The 21,249-nt window shown below is 32.0% G+C and overlaps 1 protein-coding gene across 1 annotated transcript; it reads left to right on the top strand.

The window, feature by feature from the left end:
• The first annotated feature begins 77 nt into the window (after positions 1 to 77).
• On the top strand, positions 78 to 20,988 carry LOC118190176 (inhibitor of growth protein 2-like). Its single transcript, XM_035360855.2, has 3 exons — positions 78 to 402; positions 988 to 1,191; positions 20,477 to 20,988. The coding sequence occupies exons 1-3, from the start codon at positions 231 to 233 to the stop codon at positions 20,905 to 20,907; spliced, it is 807 nt and encodes a 268-aa protein (XP_035216746.1). The 5' UTR covers positions 78 to 230; the 3' UTR covers positions 20,908 to 20,988.
• The last annotated feature ends 261 nt before the right edge of the window (positions 20,989 to 21,249 follow it).

The raw sequence follows: 21,249 nt of genomic DNA, 5'->3' as shown, positions 1-21,249 counted from the left end.
CAGAGAAATAATAATGTTAGGCGGTCATAGAAGGGCCGAACATACTGCGCATGCTTGCAGCATCGTGACTTGCAGGCCGTAGACGCTGAAAGTTTTGGTTCTTGGCATATGTCAACAAGAGTTGGTTGATGGTTTCTGCAGCGTTATGTGATAGCTGTGGTATTTTGTGAAACTTAATTTGTTGAATTTTGGCTTTCTTATCAGCATATACATATACATATGCTTATAGCATGTTCGGAAATCAGAAATCCGACGTAGATAACAAAATGTTAAATCAAGCAGCTTTAGAAGCTATGCATTCAGCTGTGTATATCGAAGATTATATGGATTTTGTTGAAAATGTTCCAGATGATATTCAAAGAAATATAACGTTACTAAGAGAACTGGATTTAAGATATAAAGGTACACGGTATTAAATTTGTTGTTTCTATGTATATCAAGGAAAATTTTCTTCATGCTTTTAAATCTGTTTTAATTTTGTCATGGATTTCAAAAAGACCGATAAAAACAGATCTCGATTGAAAAAATTTTGTTTCCTAGTCCATTCTAATAATTCCTTACTAGTAGCATAATTATTTTGTATCTAATTCGTAATTTATCTATCAAATTATAATTTTGTAATTGGTCTAATTTTTCTCTTGTATTGCAATACGATATCGTTTAATGATTCTGGGAGGTTGCATACTTCTGCAATGCATTCCAATATTAAGTCTGTTATTTACATTTTTTAATATGTGAAGGCGTTTTTTTAGCAAAAGTAAAATAATTATATTTCAGCATTTGTATTAATTTAGGAATTAATTGCCAAGAATTTGTTTTCTCTCATTTTCTATTTAAAATTAATATTTACTTTTATTTTATTTATATATATCATATATTTTATTATGTATTAAGACATTGTGTAGTTCAATATATGATAGATTTGTGTTTTTACCAGTTGCTTTTAATGTCAATTATTTTAATAAGCTTTTGTCTTGAATATTTTAGAAATACTTCAAGATATTGATAATTATCAAAATGCTCTTAAGAAAGATCTGGATTCTAGTAGTCGTAAAAGAACATTGTTACAAATCCAGAGGGCTTTGATTCAGACACAAGATCTTGGAGACAGGAAATTGCAAATTGTACAAGTTATTCAAGACATTATTGATAATAAATCTCGTCAGCTGGAGCTTGACAGAATGAAACTAGGTATGTGTTGTTCTTATTTTAATTATTTTCCTGTGGATTATTATTTTACTACTGTTAGTATGTATTAATTTTTATAAAATATTATTTTTGTTTTTAAGATGCTTTAACGTAATTAACTATGTATATAAAAATGTTACATAGTTTTAAAAAAAATTTAATGTTGCTTATATTTTATTACATTCATATAGTAATATAAAATTTCAGTAAAATAAATTTCCAGAAACACTGTGTATTAACTACAATAAAATATATATTCCAATAAAAATATTTGTTTTAGTGTAGAATAGGATGCCCCTTCAATTGGTAACAAATTTGTTCAGTTTTGGCGATGAAACCCCATTTCTGGTTACCATAATAGTTTTAATTTCTTGATTTTGTTTGAGTGAAAATAGATCGATGTGTACATGGACGAAGTCAAGACAGTGTGCAGAGTTGTGATTCTGCAATTCTTTGATGTTTTTTAAAGTGAAAATAGATCGATGAGCACATGGACACCAAGTTTGTGAAATTCCTTGAATTCTTATTTTGGTTTTGTGTAGTGGTCATCTTGGAATTGTGACTTCCTTGCGCCGCTCTTGGTATCAAAAAGAATTATGAAAAAACAAGATGCACCCAATTGTAAACTTTTACCAAAATATTTTTTGTTTTAAAATGTGCCATTCAGTTATGTTACACATTTGTTAATAACATACTAGAAATTTTTTTGTTTCATTTTTTTCACCAGAAAATCTAATTTTTATTTTATATTTTACTGTTAGGATCTAATCAATTTTTTTAGCATTGCACATACTTTTTTAAGTAAATGTTAAATAATTTTAAAACTTTTTTGCATGTTCTTTCCTCCAGCCATTTTACTTTTGATTTAATTCTAGTTGACATTTCTAAACTTTAGGGTACTTTTTTCTGTACATTCCCTATTTCTCATCTTGATAGATATTAAATAATTAAAGCTATTGCAGGGTTTTTTGGGGGGAGGTTGATCTTTACTGTACGGTACCCCTTGGTTTCTGTCTGAAAAAATTGCCAAGTGGTATTGGTTGCTTGTGAAATCTGGAAGCCCACTGTGTGAAATAAGTGGTTAATCTTCGGATTATGGTAACTTGGTGTTTTTTTGGCGACCAACCCTGCTACAGCAACCTGCTAGTTTTTTTTGGGGGGGATGCCATTTTGTTTTCACGAAGTAAAGGTTTTTTTTTTTTTTTTTACTCAACATTTTTTTACAACAATCTGCTAGCCGAATTACGCTTATGCTAGAACTTTTATGGAACAAAAATGCTTAATCATAACAAAGATTAGGTGCGAAATTGGGAGAAAGTGTAGAATCGCCCACTGCTTGCTGCTTTTTGAAGAATTGCACATGCACGGTATCCATGTACATGTTGACCTATTTTCATTTAAAAAAAATCCCAGAATTGTACAAAAATGGCATTGCGCACACTCTTGACTTTATCCATGTACACTGCTAAAGTCCTAGCTAGTAACCTTTATCGCCTTACCAAAATGTCGCCAAACTCCCTGTTACCATATTCCAAAGATTAGCCAAATAGCTTTTTCGGTTACTTTAATGTTGATAATGTTTGCGAAACTAGCCTTGCGGAAAACTGTAGGTTTTTTTTTTTTTTTGTTTTTTTTGTTTTTGCTTTTGTTATTAAAAGGGGATTATTTCTGCGAATATCGCCAAACGTGTTGTGATAAATTTAGATTTTCGCTATTTTTTGTAGTGGTACCCCTTTTGTATGGACCTGGATTTGGTTTTCAGTTACTGTGTTTGCTTGGATGTGGGTGGCATGGTCTTCGATTTTGAACTTTCCATTATTTTGCTGTTGGTACCGTCATTTGAGTATGTCTGAGGTGGGTAAGAGGATGAATGTTGATTAACAGTGGATGAGACGAAGCGACCAAAAATTTAATTGAATTGCGTACGTGGAGGAGATGATAGTGGGAAGTTGAATGTATGCATGTGAAAAAAAGGTATGTTTAAAAAATGACGTTTTATTTATTTAATTGGTCTCTGTGTCTTAATTTTTGTGAAAAGATTTGTTGTTTAATGTTTTTTATGTTAGGAAATATGTGTTTTTGGTTATTTATTGCTCTCTATTTGTGTATTTTTGGTTATTCGTTCGTCTCTGTGTGTTAAGACAGCGGTGAATTTTTTCTGGTTAACATGATAGTTTTAACTTTGTTTAAATGAAAATAGTTCAATGGACAAAGTTAAGGCAGTACGCAATGCCTAGTTTGTGCAATTCTCTGTTGTTTTTAAATTAAAATAGGTTGATGTGTGCATGGACACCGAGTTTCTGTAAGTGTTTGAGTTCTTGTTTTGATTTTGTATAGTGGGCAGAAGGATCAGCACCATCTTAAAATCCGTGCTAATCGTTCCTTGTGCCTATATTGGCATAAAAAAGGAGACGATTTGTCAAGGGGTAGTGTAGAGTAAATTTTAAGGTTGATCTTTGGAATATGGTAACTGGTAGTTTGGCAACATTTTGGAAGCGATAAAGGTTACTACCTAGGACTTTGGTAATAATGTGAGAAGCACTCAGTTCCGATTACGCATTATTTTGTGTGATGGAAATGAGAGATCATGAGATATGTCATGTGACATTAATGGACGAATTACAGTTGGTTAATCGGAAAAGGGGGGGAACCTGGAAAAAATCTGGAAATTTCGTATTTAGCTTTATTCTGTGTTGTGTGAAACGTGACATTAATGGACGAATTACAGTTCTTTAATCGGAAAAGGGTGTTAATTTGAAAAAGCTTCATTGTGTGTTGTGCGAAATAGTGTTGATTAATTTTCGGATTGCATGGCGCTATGTAAAGTGAATTCTAAATTTTTAATGCGTTTATCTGATAATAACAATAAGTTGAGATTGTGTGAAAGGAAGGATATTACAGGTAAGTTTAAATGGCGGTGCAAGAAATATGGTGAAAATGGACATTTTGTGAAAAGGAGTGTAAGGAAGGGTACGGGGTTTGCTGAAAGTAGTTTGAGTATAGGTGAAATTTTATTACTTTCTTATTACTTGGTGAATAGACTTCCAGTTGACTACTGGATTTAGAAATTAGCAGTAGTACTGCAGCCACGTAATGAAGATAATGAAGATTCTGAAGATTAGGTAAGTTAGTATTTTTAATCATTTGAGGATATTATTTTTATGCATTGTTCTAAATGTAAGGAGTAAATAAATTGTTTGATCTTTACAATATGGTAACTGGTAGTTTGGCGACATTTTGGAGGCGATAAAGGTTACTACCTGGCACTTTGGTAATAATGTGAGCAGTACTCAGTTCCAATTACGCATTATTTTGTGTGAGGGAAATGAGAGATCATGGGATATGTAATGTGATATTAATGGAAGAATTACGGTTCTTTAATCGGAAAAGGGGGGAAATCGGGAAAAAATCTGGAAATTTTGTATTTGGCTTTATTCTGTGTTGTGTGAAACAGTGTTCGTGAATTTTTGGATCCCATGGCCGTAACTAAAGTGAATTCGAAATGGGTATTTATGTATGTGTTAATTTAATGTATGTACTCATTTATATTTTAAGTAGTGTTTTTGAATTTAATTATATTTTATTTAAATGATAGTTATTTTGTGAATTTTATGTTTGTAGGAATTTGGTATACGTTTTAGTTGAAGTAAACGTGCATGGAAATAATTTAAATATCTGACAATAAGTATTTGTAATGGTTGCGGTATGAATTCGTTGGTGACGTATATAATGTAATAGATGATTTAGAGGTAAAAGTTTTTGGATATTTTATTTATTTTATATGTGAAAATGTTCATTACTTTTTCGCGATCAGGTAATTTCATATATGTTCTTTTTACCGGGTTTAAAGATTGAGAAAATTGTCATGTATTTTCGTGAAATTTTTCTAATTTATGAGAAAAAAGCAGTGTACATGGATATAGTGAAGAGTGTGCGCAATGCCATTTTTGTGCAATTCTGGGATGTTTTTTTAAGTAAAAATAAGTCGGCGTGTACATGGTTTATGTGTATGTGTTATTTTGAAAAACGCGTAAGGAGTATGGTATTGTGCACTTTTTCCTAATTTTGCATTTAATATTTGTCATGATTAAACAGTTTTGTTACATAAAATGCGCATACATTTTCGCTGCAATATTTTTACGGTCCTCAAAACGGAATAGTACCAACACTTCTTCCAACAATCTACTAGCCGAATTACACTTATGCTAGAAATTTTATCTAACAAAACTGCTTAATCATGACAAATATTCACTGCAAAATTGGGAAAAAGTGCACAATACCATACTCCTTACGCGTTTTTCAAAATAACACATACACATAAACCATGTACACGCCGACTTCTTTTTACTTAAAAAAACTTCCCAGAATTTCACAAAAATGGCATTGCGCACACTCTTCATTATATCCATGTACACTGCTTTTTTTCTCATAAATTAGAAAAATTTCACGAAAATACATGACAATTTTCTCAATCTTTAAACCCGGTAAAAAGAACATATATGAAATTACCTGATCGCGAAAAAGTATTTACCCTTTCCAAATATGAACATTTCCACATATAAAATAAATAAAATATCCAAAAACTTTTACCTCTAAATCATCTATTGCATTATACACGTCACCAACGAATTCATACCGCAAGCATTACAAATACTTAGTATCAAATATTTAAATTATTTCCATGCACGTTTACTTCAACTTAAACGTATACCAAATCCTACAAACATAAAATTCACAAAATAACTATCATTTAATTAAAATATCACTAAACCATGTACACTGCTTTTTTCTCATAAATTAGAAAAATTTCACGAAAATACATGACAATTTTCTCAATCTTTAAACCCGGTAAAAAGAACATATATGAAATTACCTGATCGTGAAAAAGTATTTACCCTTTCCAAATATGAACATTTCCACATATAAAATAAATAAAATATCCAAAAACTTTTACCTCTAAATCATCTATTGCATTATACACGTCACCAACGAATTCATACCGCAAGCATTACAAATACTTAGTATCAAATATTTAAATTATTTCCATGCACGTTTACTTCAACTTAAACGTATACCAAATCCTACAAACATAAAATTCACAAAATAACTATCATTTAATTAAAATATCACTAAACCATGTACACTGCTTTTTTCTCATAAATTAGAAAAATTTCACGAAAATACATGACAATTTTCTCAATCTTTAAACCCGGTAAAAAGAACATATACGAAATTACCTGATCGCGAAAAAGTAATGAACATTTTCACATATAAAATAAATAAAATATTCAAAAACTTTTACCTCTAAATCATCTATTACATTATACACGTCACCAACGAATTCATACCGCAACCATTACAAATACTTATTGTCAGATATTTAAATTATTTCCATGCACGTTTACTTCAACTAAAACGTATACCAAATTCCTACAAACATAAAATTCACAAAATAACTATCCATTTAATTAAAATATAATTAAATTAAAAAACACTACTTAAAAAATAAATGAGCACATACATTAAATTAATACATACATAAATACCCATTTTGAATTCGCTTTAGTTACGGCCATGGGATCCAAAAATTCACGAACACTGTTTCACACAACACAGAATAAAGCCAAATACAAAATTTCCAGATTTTTTCCCGATTTCCCCCCTTTTCCGATTAAAGAACCGTAATTCGTCCATTAATATCACATGACATATCCCATGATCTCTCATTTCCCTCACACAAAATAATGCGTAATCGGAACTGAGTACTGCTCACATTATTACCAAAGTCCCAGGTAGTAACCTTTATCGCCTCCAAAATGTCGCCAAACTACCAGTTACCATATTGTAAAGATCAACCGTTCTTTTTACCGGATTTAAAGATTCACAAAATTTTCATGCATTTTTGTGAAATTTTTCTAATTTATGAGAAAAATGCAGTGTACATGGATATGGTGAAGAGTGTGCGCAGTGCCATTTTTGTGCAATTCTGGGATGTTTTTTTAAGTAAAAATAAGTCGACGTGTACATGGTTTAGTGATATTTTAATTAAATTATAGTTATTTTGTGAATTTTATGTTTGTAGGAATTTGGTATACGTTTCAGTTGAAGTAAACGTGTAAGGAAATAATTTAAATATTTGATACTAAGTATTTGTAACCATTTGTAATGTTTACGGTATGAATTCGGTGACATTTATAATACAATAGATAATTTAGAGGTAAAAGTTTTTGGATATTTTATTTATTTTATACGTGGAAATGTTCATCCTTGGAAAGGGTATATACTTTTTCGCGATCAGGTAATTTCCTATATGTGCTTTTTACCAAGTTTTAAGATTCACAGAATTTTTTTGCATTTTTGTGCAAATTTTTGTAATTTATGAGAAAATAGCAGTGTAGATGGATAAAGTTAAGAGTGTGTGCAATGCCATTTTTGTGCAATTCTGGGATGTTTTTTCAAGTAAAAATAAGTTGATGTGTAAATGGTTTATGTGTATGTGCTATTCTGAAAAACGCGCAAGGAGTTTGCGATTGTGCACTTTTTCCCAATTTTGCAGTTAATATTTGTCATGATTAAGCAGTTTTGTTACATAAAATTTCTAGTGTAATTCGGCTAGTAGATTGTTGGAAAAAGCGTTCAGTAAATAAAAAGAAACATGTCTTTACTTCGTGAAGACAAAATGTAGGCGAAAAAAAAAAAATAGAGGGTTGCTGTAGCAGAGTTGGTCGCCAAATTTTCGCCAAAAAATCGACAAGTTACCATAATCCAAAGATCAACCAATTTTAACATTTTTTTTCTGCCGAAACCTATTGCCAACTTAAATTTCCCATTCCTGACATATTTTCTTCAAAGTAATTTCATAGACTACATCTGTTGGGACTAAAATATTAAGACTACTAATAATTATATAGAGGCAAGCTATAAAGTCTAAAAAATAAAATATTTTTAGGATTTTCATTAAAAAAAATCATTTAATATAATTATTTTAAAATCAAAACATATTTGCATGCATAGACAATATTATTTATGTACACATTGTATATTTATTTGCATTATAATTTAGTTTCAGCAAGTACAATGCAAAGTCCAAGATCTGAAATCATCAGAACTTGAGAAATCCAGATTTCAGAAATTTCCAGATTTTAAAATCATCAGTTTAAATCTAGTATGATGACATGCAAAAATTTTAATATAGGGAATACAGTCAAAAGTCTTTAATTCGGACACCTATAATCCGGAGTGATCTATAATCCGAACCTCAAAGCTACAAACTTTCTGCGCATACGTAGCGTTGACGCATGCGCGTAAGACCTGTACGGCTTCGAATATGCGCGTGCGCATGTGCAAAATACGTTTACGAATGCACGTTTAATGTATAACGGACGATATAAGCTAAGCTAAAATTATCTAATTCAGTTAATGTTGCAGATTGCGTTGTTCCTTAATCTTCGAATTGGATTCGGCTTATTATTTTTTGCAGACTGTTAGAGCAATTTTATAAAAGTAAGCTTGAACTTTCTATTATGTCAAATAGAATTTCTGATATATATTTACTAATATGTAAAGGATCTACAAAGTGAAAGTATGTTTTGAAGTCCATTAAAAAAAAGTGGAATTGCTGCAAAAAATGGATAAAGGCATATCCTTTGTTTATCTAAACTTTAACGTTTGTTTATCTTTAACGCCACGGCGCGCAATGAATTGGAAGTTGATCTGTCAGCACTATCCTTACCTTTAGGACGGATGTTTTTATTTTATTTGGCTTATAATTCCTTACTAAATGCAGTGTTTCATCTCGATGTACTCCGTCTTTCATATGATTTAAATCAAATTCCTCGTCATTATAATTCGCTTCCGATAGCGAAGAAAGTGACAGAGGTTATTGAAAACGAAAAAATTTCTATTAACAAATTAGTCGGTATTCCCGACACAGCAAGTATAGGACTTGAACAGTGGAACTTTGTAACTGAACAAGAAATTATGTCTGTTTATAGAATTAAAGAGAATGTATTATCACATAAAAAACGAAGCAACTTAAACAACTTACATTGAAAGAAATGTTTAATAAAGTAAACAAATAAATATTAAACTTTTTTTTTTGTTGTAAATTTTGATACCCTTTAGATCATAATTGTTCTTTATTTCATAAATTACGATTTCATATTTTTAATTTTATAATTTATGCATGCCATCTTACCAAGTTTAAACTGATGATCTATAATCCGGAATCGCCGAAGTCCTGACGAGTCCAGATTAACGACTTTTGACTGTTCTTGTTCATGAAATAATGAAGCATTTATGATCTTAAGAGAATCAAAATATAAAAAAAAAAATAGCTCAATATTTATTTGTTTATGTATTTTATTAAACATTTCTTTCAATGCAAGTAGTTAAGCTTTTTCATTTTTTGCATTAATACTTTTTCTGTAATTTTATAGATAGATGTAATTTCTCTTTCAGTTAGTAAATCAGTTGCATGTGGAGAATTTTCAATAAACTTTCAGTCAAAATCTTTGCTACTATTCGGTTTCAAGGGCCGTAAAAATTCGCCAAATTATCGTTGATGCCAATGCTGCCAAAAAGTATTGCGGCAAGAAAGGAAGTATAATAGTAAATAACTATCTAAGATTGATGTTTTAATTTAGATGAAAGGTTAATTTCATATAATACTTTTTTATTATAATAATTTATATGAAAAAGGCTAAACATGAGTGAATGGAAGCATAAGAGTAAATAACTATTTCGGATCATTATTATAATTTATATAAAAATTGCTAAACATAACTGAATGGATGCCTGCATCGCTATTTCACTACCGACTTATCGCTAAAGCATAATTTCATCTCGGTTGTTCAAACGTAATTTTCTATAATGAATGATGCCTTTTCTTTGAAAATATTCTCGCTAAAATGCAGAATCGCTCCCTTATTCGTTTGCCGCTTTTTACAAGGGTAAAAACAATTTGATTTTTGTCAGTTTTCTTTTACTTTTTAAGTAAAAATAGGTCGATGTGCACATGGATACCGAGTATGTGCAATTCTTAAAAACGCGTCAAGCAGTGGGTGATTCTGCACTTTACCCAAAATTCTATTGCCAACTTTTTGTCATGGGCAATTCCCAAATTGTTAAATCCACAGGATATCAAAAAAGGATTTAAAATCAAAAAAGGATTAAAAAATTAAACTAGTATTTCAATGGCATCTTAAAAAATAAAGAACTATATAAACTTACGCAATCTGAAATCAACGCATACGCTAGATTTGGCGCGCTGTTAAATGGGCACGTTTGCTAGATTTGCCGATTTTGCGCATATATTTTCGCTGCAATTTTCTTACGGCCCTCAAAACAGAATAGTACCAAATCTTTTTTTATTCTTAGGCTTCTTTGTTACTTTCTTCAATATTAGTTGCAATTAAAACCATGATATAGATTTTGCTCTCTGTTAGTTAATTTTTAATTGGGAAATTGTGTTTCTCCACATTTCTTCGTAAATTCCATGAATTAGAAAAATTTTCTTTTTATGCCATTCAAAACTCTATGCCATAAATAAGGTTATTGTTTTGCCTAATTTTGAAATTGTACTTTTTTAAGTCTGAATTGCACTAATGCTGTTTTCTGTTGTCAAGGCCACTATGGAAGGCAAGTACCAAGCGTGCTTTCATTTTGCAGATACTGTTAAAACCCCAGAATTAGAAACTCTTTTTGACATAATTGAAAATTCAAATTTTAATAGTAGTAAGATAGCTGTAAATAATAATAGCCCTAAAAATAGTAAGCTGAATCATTAGAAAATGAAGGAACAATGCAACTTGCTATGTTAACTTGTTGTTTCTGAACATACCATATATTTCTAAATATACACTGTATAAGCTGAAAGTGTATTTTTTTTCCTAAAAAAATATACCCTAAATTCAAACCCGTACATCAGCTGAAATTAAAAGGGAAAAAAAAGTCCTGTAACATTCAATCATGTTGCCAAGATGAAGAAAATGTTGCCAGGCAGGCAGGTAGAACAGGTGGAATATTTTCGAATCAAACTGCTGTTAAGTGAAGTGCTGGATACCAACAAGGGTAGTTTTAACTCTCATAACCATATCTCAAGTTAGCACATTTTCCTCATTCATTTGCTGTCTTGTATACGATCTGTGGTATCTGCTAGTCTTATTTTTTTACATTTTATTTTTTGTTCAAAAGTTGAAGGGGAAAAGAATTTCCTACACGACAAATTTCAAATTGCAGGTGATTACAATTCATGAAAATTCTAACAAACGTAAGACTGCTCAGCATCTCTGCATGAATAAAAAGCATCTTTGAGAGTGGTGAGAAAGACATTTTGAATTAGTGAAATGTCAAAATCGAAAAAGGCAGCAAGTAGTCATTTTCTGCTAGCGAGAGCCACAGAGAAAGGAACAGATAGGTACTTTTCATTTTGAAGATAATGTCACAAACGAGCATATAAACAATTTAAAAAATAAAACAACTCTTTTCATAAACCATGTAACTCAATTTTATTTAAAAAAAAAAGTGCTATATTTGGCAATTTATTGCTTGTGCCGAACTAATGGAAACATGTATTTATGCAAAATTACTGGATCCATATATAAGCCCACCCCTATAATTTAACTTTAGAAAAGTTAAAAAATTCTCGGCTCATATGTGAAAATCTCCAGCAATTTCATCTCTCTGTCCCACTGCTATCCCTATTACCGTATTAAGACTTAAAGGGTACAAGGTGTCTCTAAGACCTAAGTACTTAAAAGATGTAGTGCCCCCCCACATACATTTATGTTAAGTTTTCCGTCCCCTTTTTCTCACTCTCTGCCTTGGCTTAGCGGCATCATGCATTCCATGGTAGTGAAACTAGCATTAAAAATGTTTTTCATGCCTCTTTACCTGGATGCCCTTAAGCACCTGACTGTTTTACTTAATGGTTAATCCAGCTATGGCTATGACAACAAGAGAAAACTAGTATGAATGGCATCCCACTCCAAGTGCATTTGTCTAGGAGTTTCACGTTTTTCTTTAGGTCAGACAGGAAAATTAACCATCCGCAACCACTCAAGGACTGAAAGTGTGGTTATGGCTATTATCTATCAATCTGTGTCATTAACCACAGTGTGATTTCCTAGCCAGCAGATGTTTGAAAGTAATGTACACGAATCTCGGTCAGTTGAGAGAAAAAAGTCACTTGTCAACGTGTCTGCTGTTTTTTTAAGATATTCTCAATTCCTAGACTTCATAAAAACAAAAATTGGTACTGTTCTGTTGTTAGGACCAGATAAAGAAATATATATGTATGTATGGATATATGTGTTCATTTATGCATGTATATATGTACATGTGTATGCATATATATGCACATACATATACATACAGTGGTGGCCAAAATTGTGGACACTTGGAAATTTTTATGTTTTTGAACTTTGTATGCTTATAGAAAACGTTGCGTTTCACAAAATGCAAACTTATATATATCATTTTAAAGAGAATTTATTACTGAATTCAATACAAAACACAAAATTCAATTATTTGCAATACAAAAAAAGTTAAACGATAATAGTTATCGATATACATTAGATAGTGATGATTGCAGTGAGTTATCAGTACTTAGTTGATGTTAATGTGAGTAGACATTACAGCACAGGTCGCTCCAGAGTTACAATGCCGAATGAGGACTGGTATTTGGCAGTTACTGCCTAAACAAACCGGCGGAGCACAGCCTCAGACCTGTCTCTTCAGCTCTCGTCAGCCACTGGTACGACAATTTCAAGGCAGACCATGTACAGATGCTTATGGCAGATTGGTTTATATGCTCGTAGACCTGTCAGATGCATTCCACTTACTGCAACTCACTGTTGCCTGCGGTTAGCCTGGAGTAGAGAGCATGCATTGTGGACACCGTAACAGTGGGCTTGTGTGATGTTTTCCGACAAGTCCAGGTTTAGCTTGCAGTCTGATTCTCGCCGGACTTTCATATGTAGAGATCCAGGTACGCGTTACCACCAAGAAAACATCATTGAGTGACACCGTTACGGTGGTGCAGGAGTGCTCATTTGGGGTGGAATTATTCTGGGTTCCAGAACTGACCTGCATGTTCAAATTGGAACCACGGCAAGCCAAATCTATCGGGACATCATTCTGGAACAACATGTACGTTTGTTTCGGGGCGCCATGGGCGCACAATTTGTGTTTATGGATGACAACGCCCGTCCTCACCGTGCAAACATCGTAAGCGAATGCCTTCAATCGGAGGATATCACCCCTATGGACTGGCCAGCATTCTCACCGGACTTGAATCCAGTAGAGCACGTGTGGGACATGCTTGGCCGACGAGTTGCAGCCCGTCAACCTCCTCCTACATGTCCTAGAGTGCATTGCTTTTTGAGTGTTGTAATATCCCCCCAGATCAGATCGATAATTTGATACTCAGCATGCCTAGGCGTTGTACGGACAGTATTGCATCGTCTGGGAGACATACAATGTATTAACAATCATACCAACCCTGTAATATTGGTTTTTTGTAAATAGGTTTTTTTTTTTTTTTTTTTTTTTTTGTAATTTGCTTCAGGGAGAAAAAATCGCTAATTTTTTTTAATAATATCAAACATATAGCACCTTTTTTTGCTCTTTACCTTTTGTTTAATAAATAAGCTTTACAAATAAGTCTTTTTTTTTTTTTTTTTTTTTTTTTTTTTGCTTCTAACACTTCCTTTGCCTGATTTTGCATTATCCTGAATTTATGGACATGAGTGTATATCTGGGAATTTATTTATCTGATTAGCCTTAAGCATGTGCAAGAAATAGACATAAGTATTTATTTATCAGATTAGCCTTAAGCATGTGCAAGAAATAGACATAAGTATAATAAATAACTAAACTAATACAATTCAGGATTTATTGTCTCAGTGCGCGATAGAAGCAAGATAAAATTTAACAAAACAACTTGTCGTTAGTCGCCAAGCTCATGATGCAAGGATAGCTAAATTTGATGGGCCCACCAGCGGCCGAGCGGTAAAGTCGCTGAACACTGGTAGTTCGGTCCAAGGTTCGAATCCCGCGAATAGGCTGGCTGCATGGGCGTTTTCGTGGTTTTCCCCATGTGTAACGTGTATACGAGCCAGTTGGCCTTAGAAAGTCCTCCACGAAGGCATCCCTCCCCTTAGGCAGATAGCCCTCGAGGCTTTGCCATAATCACACACACACACGGCTAAATTTGATGATGACAGCCGCTAATTTTCAAGGTTTTCGTACATCGCAAAAGAAAGGTGAAATTTTCCAGTTAACAGATTTTGTAAAGAAATCTGGAGAAGCGGTAATAAATGAAAATGATATAAAAGAAGTTTTTCATTGTGCTGACAATGCTTCTCAATCATCAGTCGAAAGTGACAGAGAAGTTACTGAAAACGAGAAAATTTCAATTGAAAAGTTAGTGGGAATTCTTGAAACGGCAGTTACAGGACTTCAACAATGTAACTAGACAAGAGATTATCACTATCTACAGAATTAAAGAAAAAGTATTAGCACAAAAAAAATGAAGTAACTTAAAACAACTTACATTGAAAGAAATGTTTAATAAGGTAAACAAAGAAATAAAAATATTTTTTGGGGGTAAATTTTGATACCCTTTAGATCATAAATACTTCATTATTTCATAAATCGCGATTTCATATTTTTTATTTTATAACTTCTACATGCCATCTTACTAGATTTAAACTGATGATATATTAACCGGAAAAATCCCAAATCCATAATCGCCGAAGTTCCGACGAGTCCGGATTTCGGACTTTGTACCGTACTACCTTACCTATGCATATGCACAGCTTGCCTTGGGTAGCAATAAGTTTAACACCTACTATATTAAGTAGTCAATATCTTTTAAAGTATTTACGAATTATGAAAGAACAACATCTGTCAATGTATTTGCAGGGACATTATTTAACAATGTCTATCCCTACTGGTAATGCCAAATTTTTAATAATCGCATTATTATTTATTATTATTTTATTGAATTTTAGAAGGATTTTCTTGCCTACAGGCTAACGGTACCTTCTTATCTTAAGTACCCCTTCCTAGTTGTAAATGTTTTATATTACCTTCCCCCCTTGTTCTCTTTTGCCGAAGATTGATTTTGGTGGCCGCCACTTGTATTTGAATGTTTTTATTCTATAATCAAACTGCCTCTTCTGGCCAAACTGTGGCCTTAACTGAGGCACAAGCCTAAAACGTTGCCCATTTGGCCTCTCACCATAGTCTGCTATGTGTGTCTTTTTTACTATGCATCTCTCTTTCCATAGGAATTTTGTGGCTAAGTTGAATAAACTCTCCAATGTCATTGGATTTCATAGGTCAAAATAATCTTGTATTTGTAGCAGAAAAATCTAGGCAAGATAATTTCTTCATCAAGCCTCTTGCCATACAACAAATTAAAAATTTGAATTTTCCACAAAATAAAATCCATTAATTCTTCAGCTTTAAATTGAAATTTACAGAACAGCTCCAAATTGAGCTTTGCTTTATCTTGCACGATGGGGAATACTTTAATGGGAGCACTCTTAAAATGTGTAGTTATTGCTCGCTAACGTCCCTTCATAGGGTATATGCTGAGATCGTCCATACAGAGTGTGTAGCAGTCCTCAACTGAGAGAGTAAAAAGTTTGATTTAGGAAGCATTCGTATGGGTTGAGAATGTAGTGTTATGAGGTGTGTGTAATGATGGTACTTTGTATTATAATGTATATAATCTATCTATTAATATTTTTGAACTCCTACCCTATTCATTGAAGAATACTGCGGGGAGATAATTTTAAATCTTGTCCCAAAATTGCCAAAACAATTGATCATCCATCCGCTTAGTGTCTCTGTTAACTTAATCTATATGCCGTATGGTTGAGGGCGTAAGTGATAACTCTACTTGACTGGAAAACTGTATATAATGAATTTAAATAGTATAATTAAAAAATGTGGAGTTATTTCAAGGAACGTATTTCACAACTGTATTATTTTAATGCAAACAGTGCAGGTTTTACCTAAATAATACAGTACAAAGTCTTTAATCCGAACTCGACGGGACTTCGGCGATTCTGGATTAAGGGTTTTTCCGGATTATAGATCATCAATTTAAATCTGGTAAGATGGCATGCAGAAATTATAAAATTAAAAATATGAAACCGTAATTTATGAAATAAAAAGCAATTATGATCTAAAGGGTATCAAAATTTACAAAAAAAAAAAAAAAAAAAAAAAAAGAAGAAGAAGAAGAAGAGCTTAATATTTATTTGTTTGCTTTATTAAACATTTCTTTCAATGTAAGTTGCTTCGTTTTATGTGCTAATACTTTCTCTTTAATTCTATAAACAGGCATAATTTCTTGTTCAGTTCCAAATTCCGCTGTTCAAGTCCTGTAATTGCTGTGCCGAGAATACCGACTAACTTGTCAATCAAAATTTTTTCGTTTTCACTAACCTCTCTGTCACTTTCTTCATGCCTTTATCCATTTTTTGCAGCAATTCCACTTTTTGTTTGATGGACATCGAAACATGCTTTCGCTTTGTAGATCCTTTGGCTGCTCCAGAATCGGAAACTGTTTTTGAAATCGAAAGTTCAAGCTTACTTTTTATAAAATTGCTCTAACAGTCTGCAAAAAATAATAAGCCTGATCCAATTAGAAGATTAAGGAACAACGCAATCTGCAACATTAACTGAAAAGAGATAATCAGATAATTTTAGCCTAGCTTATACCGTCCGTTATACATTAAAAGCGCATGCGTAAACGCATATGCGCATGCGCAGAAAGTTTGTAGCTTTGAGGTCCGGATTATAGATCATTCCGGCTTATGGACGTCCGGATTAAAGACTTTGCACTGTAGAAAATGTGGTAAAATATAACAAGAGAAATTTAAAGTTGCAGAATGCTGCAACCATACTGTTATATGATCTTTGATGAATATGAGAAAACATGTTCATCCTAAAAGATATGGATTACGTTAAAGTTTGTTGATTAATAATCAACAAAATTTTAATTTTATCCAATTACTTCTTTTTAAAATGAAGCTAAAAATAGCCTTAAAATTTGGCACCAGTTTTGAGTAAAACTTTCTTTTTTTTTTTTTTTTTTTTTTTTTTTTTTTTTTTTTTTAATGTTTTGTTTAAAAAAAATTCTGGCCCACCAGCTGTTTTCAGATTGTGCATTCGGCCTGCATGCAGTTTGAGTTTTAAGACCACTAGCATAATACATGTTTGCCAAAAAATCTCTGTCTTTTTTTATCTATTTCAAATAATTCAGTTAAAACATGTTCATATTAAAGCAAAGGCTCTAAAAAAACTTTTAAAGTATGATATATATATATATATATATATATATGGAAAAAAAGATGAAGCATGCTCACTTTATTTAGTTGTTGTTAATTGATGGTAGATTGGTTTATCCCCTTGATAAGTCAATTAATCTGCGATCAAGACGATAGCGACGTTTTCAATACTTAAAAATTTTTACTTTTTATTTTGATATTTTTACGGTATAGGATTTTCTTTACAGATTTTTATGTTTTAATTTTTTTTAATATTCATTGTTTTAATTGAATTTCTGTTCCTTGGAGATGGTGTGTAAAAAGTTTTCTAATTATCAATTAATTATACAGTACAAAGTCTGAGATCCGGACTAAATAAATATATCGGCACTAAATAAAATATCTCGTTACTGAAGAAACAATAATTTTAGCATAAATTTGTGCCATCATTAATTTGGCTCCGTTACTCCATATCTGCTTGGCATGGATCTCAAACCGAAACATTCTACATAGATACATTGTTGATTTTACACGTACTAATATTTTATATCCCTGAGCAAACCTGGCCAATCATTATTTATTATATTTTCCTTTCATCACTGCATGTTTATCAACACCTGACAACTTGAGTAATGACTCGTGTAGCGATGCCTAAACATTTTTTATGTTAGTAATTGAACAGTAAAGAGTATGGTAACCTCTTATGTTGACATTACTCTTGCTGATGATTACTGATTTAAGTTAAATGCGCTAAGAAATGTTGACAAGGAAAAATTCAACAAAAATTTCTTTCCATATGCTGAAAATAGATTTTGTTAATGATACTCATAGACCCAAAGATTACATTTAGTACTATTTGAATTAAGAATAACTGATTTGTTATTCACATAAACCCAGAACCAGCACCAGAGCTCGTATGGCCACACAGGCGGGCAGATATCTAGCGCCGGCCCTGAATAAGCCTTAAGTATATGTGGGAATTCATTTATTCAGGACTCTGATAAGCCTTAAGCATGTGCAAGAAAGAGACATAAGTATAATAAATAAGTAAACTAATACAATTCAAGATTAATTGTCTCAATGTGTGATAGAAGAAAGATAAAACTGAGCGGAACAACTTGTCGTTAGTCGCCAATCTCATGATACAAAGCCAGATAAGTACAGTGAACAATATTATGATGATAGCCATGAATTTTAAAGGTTTTCGGATATCGCAAACCAAAGGTGAAATTTTCCAGTTAAGGGATTTTGTAAAGAAATGTGGAGAAGTGGCATGGCCAGATTTACATATAAGCTACACAAGCTTTAGCTTAGGACCCCCCAAAAATTTAAATATTGTGTAAATAGTATTAAAATATATTGTAACAGACTTGTAAAGGCCCCATATCTCAAATAGTTTAGGGCCTTAGCAGTGTCTAAATTTGACTCTGAGAAGCGGTAATAAGTGAAGATGATAATTAAAGAAGTTTTTCGTTGTGATGACAATGCTTCTCAATCATCAGTCAATTAATGGATGGCGAAATCTGTAGTATGGTTCTAAATCTAGAAAATACCGCTACCAATAGGTGAAGAAATTGACAGAGAAGTTACTGAAAACGCAAAAATTTCGATTGACAAGTTAGTCCCAATTCTCGACGCAGCAGTTACAGGACTTCAACAATGTAACTAAACAAGAAGTTATGTCTGTCTACAGAATTAAACAGAAAGTATTAACACAAAACATGGAGCAATTTAACCAACTTACATTGAAAAAAATGTTTAATGAAATAAGCAAATAAATATTAAGCTCTTTTTTTTTTATTCCGCTACCATGTAGATCATAAATGCTTTATTATTATTTCATAAATCATGATTTCATATTTTTTAATTTTATAATTTCTACATGCCATCTTACTAGATTTAAACTGATGATGTAATATCCGTAAAAATCCCAAATCCAGAATCGCGGAAACCCCGATGAGTCCAGATCTCGGACTTTGTACTGTGTATATATATATTAGCAGGGTGCATGATTTAGCATAAGGGAAAAAACAGACAGGAAAACGTTTACAGTACACAGTAAAGCTTAACAAATTGAAAAGCAAAAAGGTACTTTATCGGATAATTTGACTTCAAAATAAGGCATGTCTGTGATTATTGAACTGAAGAGATTACCCATAACTAATCTTTCAGTCTGATGATGAGTCTGATGATGTATTTTAGAAAAAGAATTGGATCTAATTAAAAAACTGTAACTGGGATGGTTAATTCTTTACTTTCAGTATGTATGAATTTGAAGTTTTGAAATCTGGATTCGTCATTTTAATGTTTCCTCCACTAGAACATTAGTAAATAGTGGTTTAAGATAAAAGGAACCCATATTGACCACTTAAATAAAAGAAATATGACTTCTGAAGAGTTTTCTAAAATTCCACTTTTTGTTATATTTTGAATGAGCATAAAGTCTGTCACAATTAGCAATAGGTAGAAAGAACAATTTAAATTTAATTGTGAGTATGTGACAAGATTTAATCTTAGCTTCACTGATATCAAAAGCTAAGATCTGTAGGGACATTTATTAGTATGATTCTTATAATGTCATCTATACATGTGTGCTTGTCCATAACAAAAATGTGTCTACTCTTATCAACTTCAAAAGTAATAATGTTTGGATTAGAAGGAATTTCACATTTCTTAACCAAAATAAAAAGAAGGCCTTATGTATCTAATACACTGAAAGTGTGATTTCATTTATCATATTATATCCTTCTAAGATAAAATTGTCATTACACGGAAGATTTATAATTATTTGTAAAATAATTGTAACTCTTGGAATATTCATATTTTGATGCGCTGAATTAATATACTAAAAATCATACTAACTAAACATAACAGCCAAATGTTTTAATCCTTAATAGTAATCTTATAAGGTAAGCTGATAGAGACTAAATTTTGTAGCTTAAACATCAAAATATTTTTGTATTGATCATGCATATTTTTCTTTCCTCTCTTTTCATATATAGATTTAGGTCGAGAAAATGAGACTCAGAATGAAAGCAGTAAAAATGAACAACCTGAACGTCCAAGCAAGAGATCACGAAGGCAGCGTCATGTGGAAATACCTTTAAGAGAGGATTCCAGTCATGAACGTCATGAGAAAGAGATACCTGTACAAAGCTCTAGTAAAAGTAAAAAGAAGAAGAAAAGGAAAACTAAAGCAGAAAAGGAGCATGAAACAACTTCTATTGATCCACCGATTGATCCTGATGAACCAACTTATTGTCTGTGTGATCAAGTGTCATATGGTGAAATGATTGGTTGTGATAATGATGACTGTGAACGCGAGTGGTTCCATTTCTCTTGTGTTGGACTAACCACAAAACCCAAAGGAAAATGGTATTGCCCAACGTGTCGTGGTGACAGAAGCAATCAGATGAGGCCAAAAACTATTTAGTTTTCATTTTTCTATATCATTGTATAGTTCTCACATGTACATTTCATTTTTAAATAAATCAAGCTTTGAATGAAAACTAAATATATTTTTTAAACACATTTTTCTCCAAAAATTACATTTGTAGTCTTGTTATAGATATATCTTTAAAATGCGTGACGAGAAAGATTTATTTCAGCTTAAAACTATTAACATCAATCATCAATCCTATCTCAGTGTTTCACCTGTGGATTATAGCAGTATTCAGAACATGTAAATTCATTTCTATTGTATACTATGTCAAGTATGAATGTTTAAGTCCATTGTATTGTAAAATTATACATATTATACATTATATACATATAA

The sequence above is a fragment of the Stegodyphus dumicola genome, chromosome 12, assembly GCF_044657685.1.
Source record: "Stegodyphus dumicola isolate Sdum_Otavi_A_Nest chromosome 12, ASM4465768v1".
Taxonomy (NCBI): Eukaryota; Metazoa; Arthropoda; class Arachnida; order Araneae; family Eresidae; genus Stegodyphus; species Stegodyphus dumicola.
Note: the sequence above shows the minus strand (reverse complement) of the source record. Positions and strands in the feature narration are given on the sequence as shown.

Coding starts and splice junctions, on each gene's coding strand:
- LOC118190176 (XM_035360855.2), top strand. CDS start 231: ATGTTCGGAAATCAGAAATCCGACGTAGATAACAAAATGTTAAATCAA. Junction 403..987: donor ACTGGATTTAAGATATAAAG/GTACACGGTATT, acceptor TGAATATTTTAG/AAATACTTCAAGATATTGAT. Junction 1,192..20,476: donor GCTTGACAGAATGAAACTAG/GTATGTGTTGTT, acceptor TTTCATATATAG/ATTTAGGTCGAGAAAATGAG.